The 17,012-nt window shown below is 44.3% G+C and overlaps 1 protein-coding gene and 3 non-coding genes across 4 annotated transcripts; 1 reads left to right on the forward strand and 3 right to left on the reverse strand.

Moving 5' to 3' along the window:
- Positions 1-659: 659 nt before the first annotated feature.
- RPL23 (ribosomal protein L23) lies at positions 660-13,262 on the reverse strand. The gene is made up of 7 exons (XM_043584271.1): positions 13,251-13,262; positions 10,020-10,024; positions 6,643-6,683; positions 5,979-6,062; positions 5,516-5,644; positions 891-1,004; positions 660-790 (listed from the first exon to the last, which is right to left on the reverse strand). Exons 3-7 carry the CDS (start codon positions 6,653-6,655, stop codon positions 708-710), a joined length of 423 nt encoding a protein of 140 aa, XP_043440206.1. The 5' UTR covers positions 6,656-6,683; positions 10,020-10,024; positions 13,251-13,262; the 3' UTR covers positions 660-707.
- Positions 5,807-5,941, reverse strand: LOC122486229. The gene has a single exon (XR_006298078.1). It is a non-coding gene; the product is annotated as a small nucleolar RNA SNORA21 (small nucleolar RNA).
- Positions 13,263-13,381: 119 nt separating the features above from the next.
- On the reverse strand, positions 13,382-13,453 carry TRNAC-GCA. The gene has a single exon. It is a non-coding gene; the product is annotated as a tRNA-Cys (tRNA).
- A 2,575-nt stretch (positions 13,454-16,028) lies between these two features.
- TRNAC-GCA lies at positions 16,029-16,100 on the forward strand. The gene has a single exon. It is a non-coding gene; the product is annotated as a tRNA-Cys (tRNA).
- The last annotated feature ends 912 nt before the right edge of the window (positions 16,101-17,012 follow it).

The following is a 17,012-nucleotide window of genomic DNA, read 5'->3' on the forward strand; positions in this document are numbered from 1 at the left end:
AGAATCCCAAGCAGGCTCTGCAGTCTGGGCCTCCAACTCAGGCACTGTGAGCTTGTGACCTGGCTGTGCTACCCAGGCGCCCCCATCACCTTTTATCCTCGAACTAAGGTTTAGCAGGTACATTATACAGCCATCCTGTCAAAATGTTTTGATAGCAAAAAACCTGATAATTTAAAATAAAATAATTTAATCACCGTTCATAAAAGCAAACCCAATGGCAGTTACATACATGTTAGATTTTACAAATAAAGTCATTTATGTGCCAGTTTACCCAAAACCCAGAACTGCACAAATATGCATATATACACCTGTATCTGGTCCTTCCTCACGTCGCTCCTGGACCTCCATGTGTGTCTAGGATCTGACCATTCACTCTACATTATCTCAAATGAATTGCAAGACAGTTACCTGGGGTAACCTCCTATCAAACAGTACCTACTATCTGCGATTTAAGGACTCCAAACCCAAGTAAGTTTTTACAGAAGAAATTGGAAAGTCCGTAAGTGTCTATAGAGTCGAAAAGTGCAAGTACTGTTTATCTTTGTTTCACACACGTCCCCAGAAAGTTTGCACTGAGTAATTTCATTTTACAAAAGGAGGCAAGGGCTAGGTGGTGTCAAGAAGAGTAACGTGTACAAGAGAACAAGAAGGCAAACACCGGGAGCACATAACTTTTACTTCTTTTTTAAAACAGATAAAGGAAATAATCATGCGATGCTGCCAGCATTGGATGCAATCCTGGGCCACAAGTCTGCACACTCCTTTGCAACGGGTCCTGTGATAGCAGAACCTGCATAAAAAAAGAATGTGGTGACAGGTAAGATCAGACAGACCCAAGGTTAAATCGTCCCATCTCAAAGACCTAGGGAACAACGTGGATACTTTCTTACCTTTCATTTCACCTTTATTATTTACTATGACCCCCGCATTATCTTCAAAATAGAGGAACACTCCATCTTTTCTCCGGTATGACTTTCGTTGTCGAATTACCACTGCTGGATGTACTAAAAGGGAAAAAAGGGTAGCAGTCATTTAACCTGTCCCAGTGCCACCACAAGAGAGCAGTTTACATCCCACCCAGCTCCCCAACATTTCCATTTGGACGGAATGCATACTCACCATTAGCTTTTCATTCCCTAAAAGCAAGTCTGAGAGACAAACCCCTTATCAAACACCAATCGCCCCTTATGGAAAGACCTTACTCCAAGTCAAAACTGCCTGCATTTCCTTCAAGTGTAAATTTGGACCTTCTTTCAGGAGAACAATTAGCAACATACCAGCAGGAAACTTGCTAAGCACCTTCTATGCTTTCACCCAACAGGTGGGGACTGTTAAGATCCTAGTATCACAAAATGGGACCCCTTTTAGAACTGAAAAAGTAGTGGGGCGCCTGGGTGGCTCAGTCGGTTGAGTGTCCGACTTCGAATCAGGTCATGATCTCGCAGTTTGTGAGTTCGAGCCCTGCATCGGGCTCTGTGCTGACAGCTCAGAGCCTGGAACCTGCTTCAGATTCTGTGTCTCCCTCTCTCTCTCTGCCCCTTCCCTGCTCATGCTCTGTCTCTCAAAAATGAATAAACGTTAAAAAACAAACAAACAAAAAAAACCTGAAAAAGTAGAGGCCAAGCTATTAACTCATTAGGCAATGTTCCACCCCGGTACAGATCAAAACTTCTAAGAAAATACACACCTAGATGTAAAAATTACTGCCCTCCAAGATTATGTTGGAACTGAATACGTACCATGTTAGATTATATAAATATCAGCTCATTTACACATGAATTTAGCCAAAGAAACCCTGCAACTTCTAGCGTGCGTATGTGTCACAAGCTCCTTGAACTCCCTGAGTACGTCCAGGATCATGACCACACACTCTACTTTATCTCAAATGCCTAACTGCTACTGCTGGGCACATACGTATGTTAATAGAGCAAAAACTTGGAATTAACCCATCTATCTCATGGCAAAGACACAAAACAGAATCATTTAAAAATGATTAGGTCTATCTGTAATTTTTCATATGTAGTACAATCATCTGTGAAGCAAGAAGAATGGGTTAATGGGAAGGTCATGGTCCCATTTAAACAAGAAATTTTTTGCACGCAAGTCAAGAAAAAAGGACATACGGCAAAATATTAACAGTGATCATCTCTTGGAAGTCTGAAAGTTGGGCAATTTTAATTTAACTTCTATTGCCTATGTAATTAACTGGGTTTAACTTTTTGAGGAACTGTTTTCCAGGGTCTTTTTTTTTTTTCAACGTTTATTTGTGAGACAGAGAGAGACAGAGCATGAACGGGGGAGGGGCAGAGAGAGAGGGAGACACAGAATCGGAAACAGGCTCCGAGCCATCAGCCCAGAGCCTGACGCAGGGCTCGAACTCCCAGACCGCGAGATCGTGACCTGGCTGAAGTCGGACGCTTAACCGACTGCGCCACCCAGGCGCCCCTCCAGGGTCTTAAGTAACTTCTAAAAACTTATCTGCACATAAAGTGAACACTTTCCCAGATCTTCATCTACTGCACTTGAAAGAACTAAAGTCAGACACAACCTGCATGCAAACCTCGACAGTCACTGAACAAGTTACTTAATAATCTGAGGTTCAAGTTTTCCTCTTGGAAAATAGAGATAACAGTTACATTGCCATATTCAAGGTCAGACACTGCAAATACAGGATTTTTTATAGGACAGGGATCCTGGCTATCCTTGAGGCAAATACTGTCTCTATACATAGACTCTGATCAAGTTTTTAACAATAAAATACACGTTGAGGGTTAAAACTAGTATTTACTAAGAGCCTCCTGTTGAGCCCTTATCGACTCAAAACCATTTTTTAAAAAGTAAACTCTACGCCCAACATGGGGCTTGAACTCATGACCCCAAGATCAAGAGTTGTATGCTCTACCCAGAGCCAGTCAGGCACCCCTACTCATAACCATTTAAATTCTCACAAATGACCAATCTAGCAGATGAACAAGGCCACACAAATCCAAGACTCTGGACTTCCAAAACTGCCCCTTTCCACTGCCTGCATTTCAAGTTTCTGACATATGGAAGCCTAACGTGAGGGGATGTATTCATTTGGCAGAACCCAGAACAAGTAAGACATTGATGGAGTTGGAAATTCACAACTATTTTTAAAACCATGAAGTGTTCTCTGGTCTGTCCCACAATAATCAGATGGAGACCAACAACATGTACTGCTGCCATCTCACCAACGGTGACAAGCGGGTTGCTCTGCCCTTCTCTGACAGCTTTCCAGGCCACAGATCAGACCCAGCAAGTGTTCTAAGAGGATCTCAATTTACACATTGATTAATCGATGTTTAACCACAATGCTTGGTACTCCTCGCCTACCAAACCCTCAAGTGGTATTAAAGGAGAACAAAGATTTTTGACCCAAAGGCTAAAAAAACCAAGCGGTAGAGACGTGTGTTTATGCAGGTTTACCAGGAGTAACTGCAGTATGTGGCCAAGACCCATCATATTTGTACTGTATATTCAAGTGATAGCTCAGACTCCTCAGGAAGAGGAAAACATTCCAGGGCAGACAGACTAAACAGGTACAGGAGGAAAGTTCCAAGAGCTGAAGTTAAGTTCACTGAGTATCAGAAGCTCTAAAACCAGACAAGACATTACAAGTCAGAAGTGCTCCAAAACCTTCTCCCCTCAACCAACTCCTACACCTAGTGGGGATTAAGCAATGACCAGCTCCCCGTTTTAGTGTCTACCAGAAGAGATTTAGAAGCAACCATGACAAACTTTTGACAAGTCACAATCTTGAGTTACTCTCCTCTATAAAAAGAGCCTGCCTTAAAACACGAAGAATATGTTATTCTGTACTTACAAAGTGCTAGGTGTCCCAGGCCAAATGCTCTACACGCTTTATCTGAATCTCACAACCACTTTATGCAAGTTTTCATCCTTCCCTTTCAAATCAGTAGTTCCAGGAAAGGAAACTTGCCTGACACCTGGTCAACTCTAAATGCCTATCAAAAAAACAAAAAACCAAACAACCCCCACATTTACTGGGGCATCTGGCTGGCTCAGTTGGCAGGGCATGTGACTCTTGATCTTGGGATCCTGAGTTCAAGCCCCATGCTGGGTGCAGAGATTACTTAAAAACGGGGGCACCTAGGTGGCTCAGTCAGTTAAGCGTCTGACTTCAGCCCAAGTCATGATCCCCTACTTCGTGGGTTCGAGCCCCGCGTTGGGCTCGGTGCTGACAGCTCATGGAGCCTGGAGCCTGCTTCAGATTCTGTCTCTCTCTCTCTGCCCCTCCCTCCCCTGCTTGCACTGTGTCTCCCAAAAATAAATAAATACTAAAAGAACTTTTTAAATTACACACACACACACACACACACATATATATACACTAAACACCACCATATTCATTTGTAGCTGAGAAATCAGCAATGAACCAGACAGTTACCTGCTCTTCTGAACTTTAGTAGAAGAAACAACTCTAATGCTACACAAAAAATACCACTTGGATTTAGGTTACTGGAGGATGGGGGGTGGGGGGGGGGTGTGTTGGTGGATGGGGAGATGTGTTAACAAGGAAGTGAGCTAAAGATGATTGAATTGGAGTATTCCAGGCAGGAGGCACAAAGTACAAAGGATCTGAAGCACCAAGGAAGGTGGAGGGAGAAATCAAGACCTGAAAGCAATAGAGCTGGAGAAGGCACCATGAAGAAGGACTAAGTTCTACAAGGACAGGGCTTTTGTTTCTACAGGTATAGGTACCTGATGTGGTTTAGAACTATCCACTGAACTCGGGGAAATGGCAGGGTAAATATGTACTTCCTCGCAGCTTGTATTGGGAACCAAGAAAGAACTTAAGTAGGGAAATGACAAGCCAAGGTTTACATTTAAGCCAGCCAGGTGCCCCAAGACTTACACTTTAATTTTTTTTTTTTCCAACTATTTCTTCAGTTCCTGACAGAGAGAGAGAGAGAAAGCAGGGGAGCGGCAGAGAGAGAGGGAGACACAAAATCTGAAGCAGGCTCCAGGCTCTCAGCACAGAGCCCGACGCTGGGCTTGAACTCAGAGACCGTGAGATCGTCACCTGAGCTGAAGTCTGCCACTTAACTGACTGAGCCACCCAGACACCCCAGACTTACATTTTTAAAAGATGGGCCCTGACTTCAGTGTGGCAAATACACTTAGGGTGTAAGGGGACAAGGACAAATGTAACAATGGGGTGCATGGCTGGCTCAGTCACTAGCGCATGTCACTCTTGATCTCAGGGTAATGAGTTCAAGCCCCAGGCTGGGCAGAGATTACTTAAAACAATGACAAAAAAAAAAAGCGACAGATACAACAAAACCAGATAGGGAAGAGAATAGTCTCTAACACAGCCAAGAGCAAAACTTCAATTGCAGATAAATAGCTCAGACTTCCTCTCAAAGAAAATCAAGCTTTTAAGAAGCCTTGAAAATGGCAGAGTAACTGTTCCATTTTCTAGTAAAGGGCACCTGTCCACCAAGCAACAGGAGGATTCAGGACCTCCACTCACCCTTCTTTCTGAGCTCTGGTTTGCCTTTCTTCACTGTGGCCATCACCATGTCACCCACGCCAGCAGCAGGAAGTCTATTCAGTCTTCCTTTGATCCCCTTCACAGAGATGATATACAGATTTTTGGCTCCTATAAAAGAATGTAAACAAACATGACTTTTTTGGAGAGCTTATTAAGCAGTTCTCCCGGTGTAACATTCCCCCCCCCACCCCGTCACTTCCAGACCCTCTCCCTCCCCTCTTACTCCCAAAGAGTTAGTCGCCACCCCCCACACCTGACCAAGGTGCAATACCTTGTCACACCACCAATTGAAGCAAAACAACACAGCATGCTGCTGCTTCACCCAAAAGCAGTGTTTTTCCTCTGCCCTTTCTTGACGGCTCAGTGGGTCATTAGTCAAGGCCCAACGAGTGCTTTTAAAAGGGGGGGGGGGGGGTTGGCAGGGTGCAGCTGAAGGTCTCACCCGTGTTGTCAGCACAGTTGATCACGGCTCCGACCGGAAGACCCAGGGAAATCCGGAATTTCGCACCGGAGGACCCACCACGTCCTGCGGGTAGAAAGGAACACAGGAATGGGGTCGCTGTCTAGTCATGGTTCGGAGTTGCCCTCACACTCGTAAGGTATAAATTCATTCGCACGTGCTTTGGGAAACGGCAGACTAAATTCCCTCTCTCTGGGATTCCACCTACCCCTCCCCATGTGCCACCCCGTTCTCATGGCGAACAGCCAATTCCACACTATTACCGCCTTTACGTGGAGAGTAAGGGGCCTGAACCACCCAATCTTCGTTCCAGCTTTTGCACCACGTAGCTCTTCTTGCAAGGCGGGAGCCCGCACAAGTCGCCCAGCATAGGGCCTAAGCCAGCCCCACTTCAATTCCATTACTGGAGCTCTAGGCGCAGAGCGACCCCGCGAGGTTCGGTCTAGAGTCCCGTCCGGATCCGGCCAACTCAACCCGCCAGGCCCCCCCAGCCGCTTTCGGCAGCCCTTCCAGCGCGCTCTCGCGGCCCTCCTCTCCCTCTCCGCCCGGGAGGAGCGCAAAGCGCCACATCTGCCCGTGGCCACCGCTCCGGGCGCGACCAGCAGCCACCTCGCGACAGATGGCGAAGGATCTCCCAGATACTCACCTCGCTTCGACATCTTTGCTCAACAAGGAGTCGGAAGAGGAGTCAGTGCAAAGGACTCTGGGATATGAACCTTGATGCCCCGCCCAATCCCGTCACGTGTCCCGGAGCCTGCTCAATCCGCCTCTTCCCTCCACGGCTTCAGGGCGCAGTTTTATTACGTAATAAATGCTGGACGTCGGGTTAAGTTTTCGCGGCGAAGTGGGCGGTGTCGGCGCCGAGGGCTGCTGGAGCGAGTGACGTCCGGAGTCTCCTTTTTAAGAAGTCTAATGTAGTCGGGGGCACAGAAACATTGGTAAATTTACCCAAAAACCTCTTTTGAGCACGTAATATGCGTCAGGAACTTCGCTGGACCTTAGAAGTTCAGAAATGATTGATTAAAAGGTTCTGTGCTGTGTAGGGGCCCCCGAAGAACACAGGGCGTGGGGGACCGAGCGAGAAAGCTCTAAACGGTACCCTTAGGATGTGGTATTGAAAAAAAAAAACTGTGCTGAAAAAGAGATGGCGAGTAAAAATAAACAAATGTGAAAGTTCCCTCCCCCCTACCCCAAAAGGATGTGGTATTGGGAAGAGCCATTCTAGTGCTGCAGATAGTCCCGTGTGCGGTGTGTGTAGGTTGTGTGTGTGTGTGTGTGTGTGTGTGTGTGTGTGTGTGTGTTTGGTTCCATACCCATTTGTATTTTAGAGATCCTGGCATGTCAGTTACCCCTTTTATAGCTTCAACCTCCCCATTCTGGCCTCTTTCCTTCTGTTGATATATTCAAATATTAATTGAGCACCTGCTTTATGCCAGGTACTGTCATGGGCATACATTAGACTACCTCAAGGGGAAAAACAGATAAACGATTCTGCTAGGGTGGCAATGACAGTGGGTATTAGTAAACAATAGATACAATAACTGCAGTGTATAGCGTGTTAGATGATGCATACCATGGAAAAGTAAAAGAACAAGGTAAGAGGCATCAGGAAGTGGGTGGAGGGGCAAATTGTAATTTGAAACAATGTGGTCAGTGTGGGCTCCATGGGAGAAGCTGATATTAAAGCAAATAAGATTATTTGATGTTAGATTTTAGGTGAGGGAGTTCGCACGGAAGGGCAGTACAGATAGTCATGAGCCAGTGAAGGCTTCCTAAGGCATGAGTGTGCCTGAGATCACTCTAATTGAAGCTAGACTGTGGGAAAGGACACAAAGTTACAAGTAAGGAGATGTGCTAGGAAGCTCTTGCAATACTCAGGAAAGAATGATGGTGATTTGGACTAGAGTGGCAGCAGTAGAGGTAATGTAATGTGGTCAGGTTCTGGATGTGTTTTGGAGGTACAGCCAACAAAATGTGGGGCATGAAAGAAAGGAAGGAATCAAAATGTCTCCAAGGCCTTAAACGTCTGAGCAAGCTGAAAATGGCCTTGCCATTAACTGGCTTGGGGAAAACTATGGAGGAACAGATTTGGGGGTTAAGAACCGGACTTCAATTTTGGACATGTTAAGTTAGATGCCTATTAGACAACCAAACAAAATTCAAATAACAAGTTGGACACATTAGCCTGGCGTTCTGGAGAGAAGGATCTATAAATTCGGGAGTTGTTAGCGTATAGGTATACAGTTGACCCTTGAACAATTCAGGGATTAGAGGCTCTGACCCCTCCATGCACTCAAAAATTCATGTATAACTTTTGACTCCCCTAAAACTTTACTACTAGCCTACTTGACCAGAAGCCTTACCAATAGCATAAACATATTTTGTATGTTGTATGTACTGGATTCAGAATACGGGATTCTTAGAATATAAGACAGAAAATAAAATGTTATTAAGGAAATAATAAGGAATAGGGGTGCCTGGGTGGCTCAGTCAGTTAAGCAGCCGACTCTTGATTTTGGTTCAGGTCATGATCTCACGGGTTTGTGAGTTCGAGCCCCACCTTGTGCTCTGTGCTGCTGTTGTGAAGCCTGCTTGGGATTCACTCTCTCTCCCACTCTCTCTGCCCCTCCCCCTCAAATAAATAAACTTAAAAAATAATAATTTAAGAAAATCATAGGGAAGAAAAAATACGTTTACAGTACCACAATATATATATTTTTTGAAATGCGTATATAAGTGGACCAGTGCAGTTCAAACCCATGTTGTTGAAGGGTCAACCGTGTTTAAAGCCATGACAGTGGATGAGATCATAAAGAAGTAAGGATAGGGGTACCTGGAGCAAAGGACTCTTGATCTTGGGGTTGCAGGTTCGAGCCCCATGTTGGATGTAGAGATTAATTCAAAATAAAAAAAAAAATCTAGGGGTGCCTGGGTGGCTCAGTTGGTTAAGCATCTGATTCTTGATTTCAGCTCAGGTCATGATCTCATGGTTCGTGAGTTCAAGCCCTGCATCAGGCTCTGTGCTGATAGTGTGGAGCCTACTTGGGATTTTCTCTCTCTCTCGCTCTCTCTCTCTCTCTCTCTCTCTCTCTCTCTCTCTCTTTGCCCCTCCCCCACTCACATACACACTCTTGCTCTCAAAATAAATAAATTTAAAAATCTAAAAAAAAAAAAAAAGGATAAATAAAGACCATGAGCTAAGCTCTGGGGCACTTCAACATTAAGAAGTCTATAAATCTGTACATTTATAAATCTCTCTTATCACTCATCAAATGCCTTCAGTTGATCCCACCAACTTCTCTAGCTACCAATTTTTCACTCTCTTTCACTTCTCAACCAAATTCCATGGGTTTCTGAACATATGATTTCCTTAGCAAATGTGTCTCTCTTGATAAATGGAACCACCATCCATCCAGGTGTCCATCTGAGACTCTTAGCCAAGTCCTTTTCAGGTTGCCTTCTAAAGGTCTGTTGTAGGGGTGCTTGGCTGGCTCTGTGTAGAGCATGGGACTCTTGATCTTGGGGTTGTGAGTCCAAGCCCCATGTTGGATGTGGAGATTACTTAAAAAATAAAAAAGAAATCTATAAATAAATAAGCAAACAAATAAATAAATCTTAGGGGCACCTGGGTGGCTCAGTCGGTTAAGCGTCCAAGTCTTGAGCTCAGCTCAGGTCTTGATTTCAGAGTTGTGGGTTTGAGCCCCCCATCGGGCTCCGTGGAGCTTGCTTAGGATTCTCTCTCTGCCCTTCCCAGGTTCATGCTCTTCTTCTCTCTCAAAATAAATAATTTTTTTTTTTTTAAAAGTGTCTGTTGGGGTGCCTGGGTGGCTCAGTCAGTTAAGCCTCTGACTTTGGCTCAGGTCATGATCTCGAGGTTCGTGGGTTCGAGTCCTGCTTCGGGCTCTGTGCTGACAGCTCAGAGCCTGGAGCCTACTTCGGATTCTGTGTCTCCCTGCTCCTCCACCACTCACGTTCTGTCTGTCTCTCTCAAAAATAAATAAACATTTAAAAAACAGTGTCGGTCACGTCTATCCACTTCTTTCCATCTCCTCTAGTCCTGCTACGGTCCATCTCTTACTTAAACTACTTTTGAAGCCTCCTAGCATACCTCCTGACCTCTATTTCTCCCTCTTCCACCCACTGACTCATGGCCAAGAATCATTTTTCACAAATACAAATATTACAACGTCACTCTCCTGAAAATCCTCCAGTGGTTTCTAGTGCTCTTAGATCAAAGTTAAAATCCATATGGTGGTCTACTAGGCCCTGACCTGGCCTCGTCCTACCTTGTCAACCTTAACGTGCACCATGCTTGCTCTTGTTCCAAAGAGTTGACATTTTAGTCCCAGATACTGTCCGTGCTTCTGAATACCCATAAGTCTCACACATGCTTGGAACACTCTACCCTGCCTACCCTCATCATGTACATCATGTCTACGGAAGTTCAGATTTCAGTTTAAATGTCTCTTAGGGAAATCTGCCCTGACCCCCATCCTAGGTCAGGTCCCCCTGTTGTAACCCATTTTGACATGCTGCATTTTTCTTTCATACGATTTTATTTTTATTATTTAATTTTTTTAATGTTTATTTTTGAGACAGAGCGCGAGTCGGGGAGGGGCAGAGAGCGAGGGAGACACAGAATCTGAAACAGGCTCCAGGCTCTGAGATGTCAGCACAGAGCCCGATGCAGGCCTCAAACCCACAAACCGTGAGATCGTGACCTGAGGCCGAAGTCGGATGCTTAACCGACTGAGCCACCCAGGCGCCCCTATTTTTATTTTTTTTAATGTTTATTTTTAAGAGAGAGAGAGAGAGAGACTGTGTGAATGGGGGAGGGGCAGAGAGAGAGAGAGAGAGAGGGAGACACACAATCCGAAGCAGGCTCCAGGCTCTGAGCTGTCAGCACAGAGCTGGATGTGGGGCTCAAACTCACAAACCGTGAGATCACGATCTGAGCTGAAGTCAGATGCTTAACTGACTGAGCCACCCAGGCATCCCCCTCTTTTTTTTAATTTTTAAAATGTCTTTTATACTATTTATTATAATTCATAAATATACATTTGAAGATTTTTGTTGAATGACCCCTCCCCCCAACTAGTCTATAACTAGTCTATAAGTTGCATAAAGCCTGGGTTCATGTTCTTTTTTTGTTCAACAGTATATCCCGAGCACTTAGGATGGGGCCTCACTCAGTAAATACACGTTGATTGATTGCTGAACAAATGAAGAAGTTGATCTCAATCATCTCCATATGTCAGCATCCTTGCATAAAGGAGCTTTCATTCACTTACGGCAAAATTAGAAATATTTGGAATATATAGTGTTTCTTATAAAGTTACATTTACTCAATTTAAAGGACTGCCTATTATTCTGGAATTATCTTCTTTTCATCTTTTTTGGTGTTAAAAATATTTCTTACAGCCCTATATCAGCTTTCCACCCTCCCAATGCCACTGTTTTGTGTGGTCCATGAAAACCAAAGGCCTGGGAATGATCAATCTCTACTTCCTTATTTCTTGCATGCACACATTCCTTGAACTCCTGTAATCTAGCTTATGTCCTCACTACATGACTAAAATTATACTAGCAATTATATATGTTGAAAAATTATACTAGAAATGTCACCATGACCTACTTGTTTTCAAAATCCAAGGACACTCCTCAGTCTTTATCCTACTTGACCTCCACAGCATTTCACATTGTGACCATTCCCACCTTCTTAACACTCTTCACCCATGGTTTCCATGATGCTACTAACAATAGAAGTTACTATTTATGGAATGTTACTGAGTACTAGTCATTGAGTTAAGCATTTTACTAGACTGTGACTTCTTGGATCCTCCCAATAACCCTCATATTATTATTCTCACTTTACAGATGAGAAAACTGAGAAATAAAAAGGTTAAGCCGTGTGTCTGAGACCACATAGCTTGTGAAAAGCAGAGCTGAAATACCACCCCAAACCTGGTTGATTCCAAAGCACAGGCTCAAAGTCACTATGCTGTCTCCTCCTGTACTTCCCTGGGTGATCACGCCCATCCTGAGAGCTTCAATTGTCATCTATATGCTGATCACTTCCCCCATCTATATCTCCAGCCCAGACATTTCTGCTTAGCTCTAGCCAATATATGGAACTGGTGATTGGGATACTTTTACCCCACAGGCTCTTCAAACCTGCCAGGTCCAAAACAGAAACCATCATTTCCCCAGGAAATCTGCTTTTCTGCCTGTATTAGTTTTCTTTCCTTTTTATTTTTTTAAGTAAAGTCTACACCCAACATGGGGCTCAAACTCACAACCCCAAGATCAAGAGTCACATGCTCTACCAACGAAGCCTGCAGGGCTCTCCTGTGTTAGCCTTCTAAATAGGTGCTACCACCAGTGTCTGACCATAAGATTCCATTGCTTAAAACCCTATGCTGGCCCACTAGTGCTTATACGATGAAGTCCAAGCTCCTTAAGCGCAGTATTGGAGTCTTTTCCTGAAATGGCTTTCCTCCTCTCTGGGCTCATTTCCTATCACCTTGCCTCTTAGACTTCACTCTCCAGCAACACCATATGGCTTAGGATTTCGGGATTCTTGCCTTATCCTCGTATTCTTCAAATTTGTGCTCAAATGTCATCTCTTCCCTGTGCTGTCTCACAACCCCAGCACGCTCGCCCCTGAGCCACCTCTTTACTCAGAGCAGTGGTTCTCGAATTTTCATCTGAAGACCCCTTAACATTCTTAAGTTATTGAGGGCCCCGAAGAGTTTTTGTTTATATAGGTTATATCTATCGATATTTACCAGACATTTAAACTGTGAAATGTATGTAAGTATTTGTTAATGCGCTTATGATAATAATAAGTCCATTGCCTTTTAAAAATACTTAACATCTTAAAATGAAAAATAGCTACTTTTTTCCAAACAGTAAGAGTGACTTTGCTTTACCTTCTTCTGGAGATCCCTTTAATGGCTCGCTTAATGAAAGGCAGCTTGGATTTTTATGTTCCCGCACTTATTCTGTTATGATATCACATCATGTAACTTCTGGAAAACTCTACTGTAACCTCATGAAAGAACAAGAAACAGGTAAATAACGTATTATACGATGACCTTTTCTCTTGCTAGAAAGGGCCTCAGAGACTCCCCCCACTCCCCCAAAAAGTCCCCAGACCACCATTTGCTATCCACTGATCCTGGAACGGTTGCAGACAGTACCAGCTTGTATGATAATTCCTTTGTCTGCATGTTGACTCAGGTATTATAGAACCTGAAATCCACTGTAGTTTATATTTGCTGTATTCCCAGGACATTCTGCAGAATGGACAAGATACCTGTGTGGTTAGTCATTGTCCTTTTCCTACTATTTTGATGGTAGTAAGGCTTAAAAGTAAACATGGCAGGGGGCACCCGGATTTGAACCGGGGACCTCTTGATCTGCAGTCAAATGCTCTACCCCTGAGCTATACCCCCCTCGGCCAAAGGTGAAGGGATTATACCTTAATTGTAGTGTTCACTGACCAGACTTCTCTGGTGATTAATAGTGGTTTAGTACCTATGATTGACTAAACCGATGATTTCAAGTTTCCCAGGGTGATACAAAGAACCAAGGGAAGATTCTTCCTAGCAGTGCCATCCTCCCTGCGTGCAACCTGAGCTGCGCTGAATCCCCCAGTCCAGTGTTGTGTGCAGGAGAGGAAGTGCTTCCCTTGCCCTTTTTGACCCCCTCTGCTCCTGTACCAGATGAGCTTCTATTGTCTCAGTTCTCAGCATCTTCAGTCATTTCCTCTCTCCCTGCTTCTTCAAACATCAACAGGTTTCCCCTAGGCTGGAAAGCTCTTCCTTTAGCTGTGATTGCCCGTCCATTTCTTCTTTCTCACTACCAGAGAGTCAGGGACTTCATTTCTTTATCCAGCACCTGTGTCTGCAGTTCCGCTACTCTGCATCTGCTTTCTCGACTGCCAGTAATCTTTTCCCCTTGGAGTACGGATCTTGTTTCTCCAACTAGACTGTAAGTTCCTTGAGGGCAGGGATCACTTTACATTCGTCCTTGTATTCCCCCACAGTAGTTGGCACAGCGCCTGGTTCACTATAAGCCTAGTTTGTAGTTGCCAGCCAAACCACAATCCTAATTAAACTCAACTCTCACATTGATTACACCAAACTAGCACCCAAGCAGCTGAATTTTGTTGGAGGAGAGCTCACAAGTCCTGTGTCATCTCATCAATCTCAAAATACCCTCTCTGGTATTCCTACACTACTGGCTGACTAGGTTCACTTTCTCACCAAAATGACTATTTCACACACTTTCTCCTGTCTCAGACCTTCCATATTGTCTCTCTCCTCACCCTCTTAGCTGAAGAGCTGGCCTCTTCCTTCTTCGAGAAAATCAGAATCAGGAGTAGTGCTGTGCTGGTAAATGGCTGACAACTGGCTTCAAAGGACCCGATTTATAGCATTTGCTAATTCCCATGGTGCAAATACTCCCACCTGCCAATTTCAAGCTACCAACCATGAAGTAAGGATGGAAGCAGAGATCAGAGGGTGAGAGGTTCTACCTTGGCTTTGAAGATGGAGGGAGGGGCCATGAGCCAAGAAATGCAGGTGGCCTCTGGAAGCAACCGAAGCCAAGGAAACGGATTCTCTCCTAAAGCCTCCCAAAAGAATACAGGCATGTCAACCTGAGGTTAGCCCAGTGAATTTGATTTTGGAATTCTGACCTCCCGAAGTATAAGATAGTAGATTTGTGTTGTTTTAAGGAAATAAGTTTGTGGTGATTTGTTTATAACGGCAATAGGAAACAAATACACTGTTGTAATCTAAGATACTATCACCATCTCTCACCTGCACTACTGAAATAGAATCCTAACCTGTCTCTCTGTGTCCATCTTTTTCCTTTCCTTTATTGTGGTAAGAACACTTAACACGAGATCTACCCTCTTCACAGATTTTTAAGTGTGCAAGACAATATTGTTAACTATAGGCACAATGTTGTATAGCAGGTCTCTAGAACTTACCCATTTTGTGTAATTGAAACTTTGCACCCATTGGTTAGCAACTCCCCGTGTCTCTTTCCTCGTCCCTGGCAACCACCATCCCACTCTCTGCTTCCTTGAGTTTGACTGTTTTAGGTACCTCATATAACTCAGTGTTTGTCCTTCTATGATAGGCTTATTTCACTTAGCATGATATCCCATGTTGTAAAATACTGCAAAAGTTTCTTCTTTTTTTAAGGCTGAATAATATTCCATTGTACGTATTCTCTATGTCAGTTCTTGAGTCCCTAAACATCTTCCCCACAGCAGTGTGGGTGATGATTTCAAATCCCTGCTCAAAACTGGCCAAAGGCTGGCTTTTCAACCATTTGGGATAAAATCCAGACTCCTTACCTTGGACTATAAGGCCCTCTATGGCCCTGGCTAACTGTCCAGCTATGTTGAATTGGTCTCACCTTGTCCACCTCTCCAACCTCTCTGGTCCTGGCGCCTTTGCGGTAATCATTCCCACTGCCTAGAATGCCCGCCAACTGTCAGGTGCCCAACTGTCTCTTTCACCTCTTCCATATCTTAACTTTCTAGTGTCCAGTTTGCCTTCATTAAATTATAAACTCGGCGTGAGAACAGCCAGCGTGTTCTGCACCTAAAGTGGGGGAGTTGGCTCCACTAAAAGAGGGAGCGACCACTAGAGAGTGTAGCCAGCGAAGGTTTCTCAGTGGTGTCTTGGTAGCTGATGTTTGTATTCTTTTTAGAGAGACCAGGGAAAAGGATTCCCTATCTGGTTTTGCAAAAGGTTGTTTTCTGACTTCTTTGGGTAAAGAGATGGGTGGGATTGCGGATACAGAATTGAGCCTGTTTTGAAAAGGCAGAATGGTACCTGAGTTCACGTCTTTTCAAAATGCCGTGTCTTCTATTGGTGTTTTAGTTTTGTTCCTCCTTATTAAAAATTTCAGTATTATCTAGGAAGAAGAAACCAACTTTGAACAAATAATATTCAGGATGAAAATTTTAGGATTGCAGTAAAAAGAATTTACCAAGCTCTTGCCAGCAGAGGGGGTATAGCTCAGTGGTAGAGCATTTGACTGCAGATCAAGAGGTCCCCGGTTCAAATCCGGGTGCCCCCTTGACTACCTTTAAGTTTTTCACAGTCAGGTATAACCCAGACATCCAAGGGTTCTCTGAATCCTTGTCTCTTCTACTTGGCTGATTTCCCCAGCAAGTACTCGTCCCTTGTACCTGAGAAACAAAGAGCAACACCCCGGAAGTTGAATAGGGATTACTTTGCCAAGCCTTACTACATACCCCAAACTCGTGGAATCCCTGTGGGTAGAAAGAAGACGCAGAACTATTTTCCTGAGATTGTTCTGTTCAAGATCTATTGGTTTAATGTTATAGTTTCTTTTTGGGTAACAATGGAGTGCCTGGCCAGGGCAATATTATTTTGCTTAGTTCATACTCTGAATTGAGAGGACTAGGGGAAGAGAGTCCAAGTTTGGAAGGTTTATCTATGTGGTCACGAAGTTTAAGACCCAGGGCATAGAGAAGATAGGTCAAAAGTAGACTGCGTTCTCTTTCTTTACATTAGCTCAAAGGCAAGAGCTTTGGTCTGATCAATGTACAGGTGGTAAGTTTGAGGCCCGGTGTCCAGGAAAGGGGTGAAAAGCTGGGTATTTCTTGGGACTGGGCTTTGCACCAGGACAACAGTCTCCATGTCCAGGCTCTTGACGCTTCTCAGTTATGGGAGCCATTGGGAAAAATGCACTCCAGCATTCCCCCGGGGCTCCAAAGGATGACACAACCAGATTCCGGGTTTAAAATATCACAGCTGCCCCCTGACCCAGGCAGCATGCCTCTCCCTTTTTCCTTTATTTTTCCTTTTTTTGGGCAAAATCTAGTCAAGGGGGACGCCGTTGCTGCTTTAATTCTTATTATTTCCCTGTGGCCCAACAGTGATCTGACAACAGATATCTGTCCCGCCTTCAGGTTGTGAAACTCGATGGCCTCCTATTACTAGTTCAGTGGTTCTCAAAATGTAG

Source organism: Prionailurus bengalensis, chromosome E1 (assembly GCF_016509475.1).
Source record: "Prionailurus bengalensis isolate Pbe53 chromosome E1, Fcat_Pben_1.1_paternal_pri, whole genome shotgun sequence".
Taxonomy (NCBI): domain Eukaryota; kingdom Metazoa; phylum Chordata; class Mammalia; order Carnivora; family Felidae; genus Prionailurus; species Prionailurus bengalensis.

Coding starts and splice junctions, on each gene's coding strand:
- RPL23 (XM_043584271.1), bottom strand. Junction 5,645..5,978: donor CAACTGTGCTGACAACACGG/GTGAGACCTTCA, acceptor ATTCTTTTATAG/GAGCCAAAAATCTGTATATC. Junction 791..890: donor TAATAAAGGTGAAATGAAAG/GTAAGAAAGTAT, acceptor TTTTTTATGCAG/GTTCTGCTATCACAGGACCC.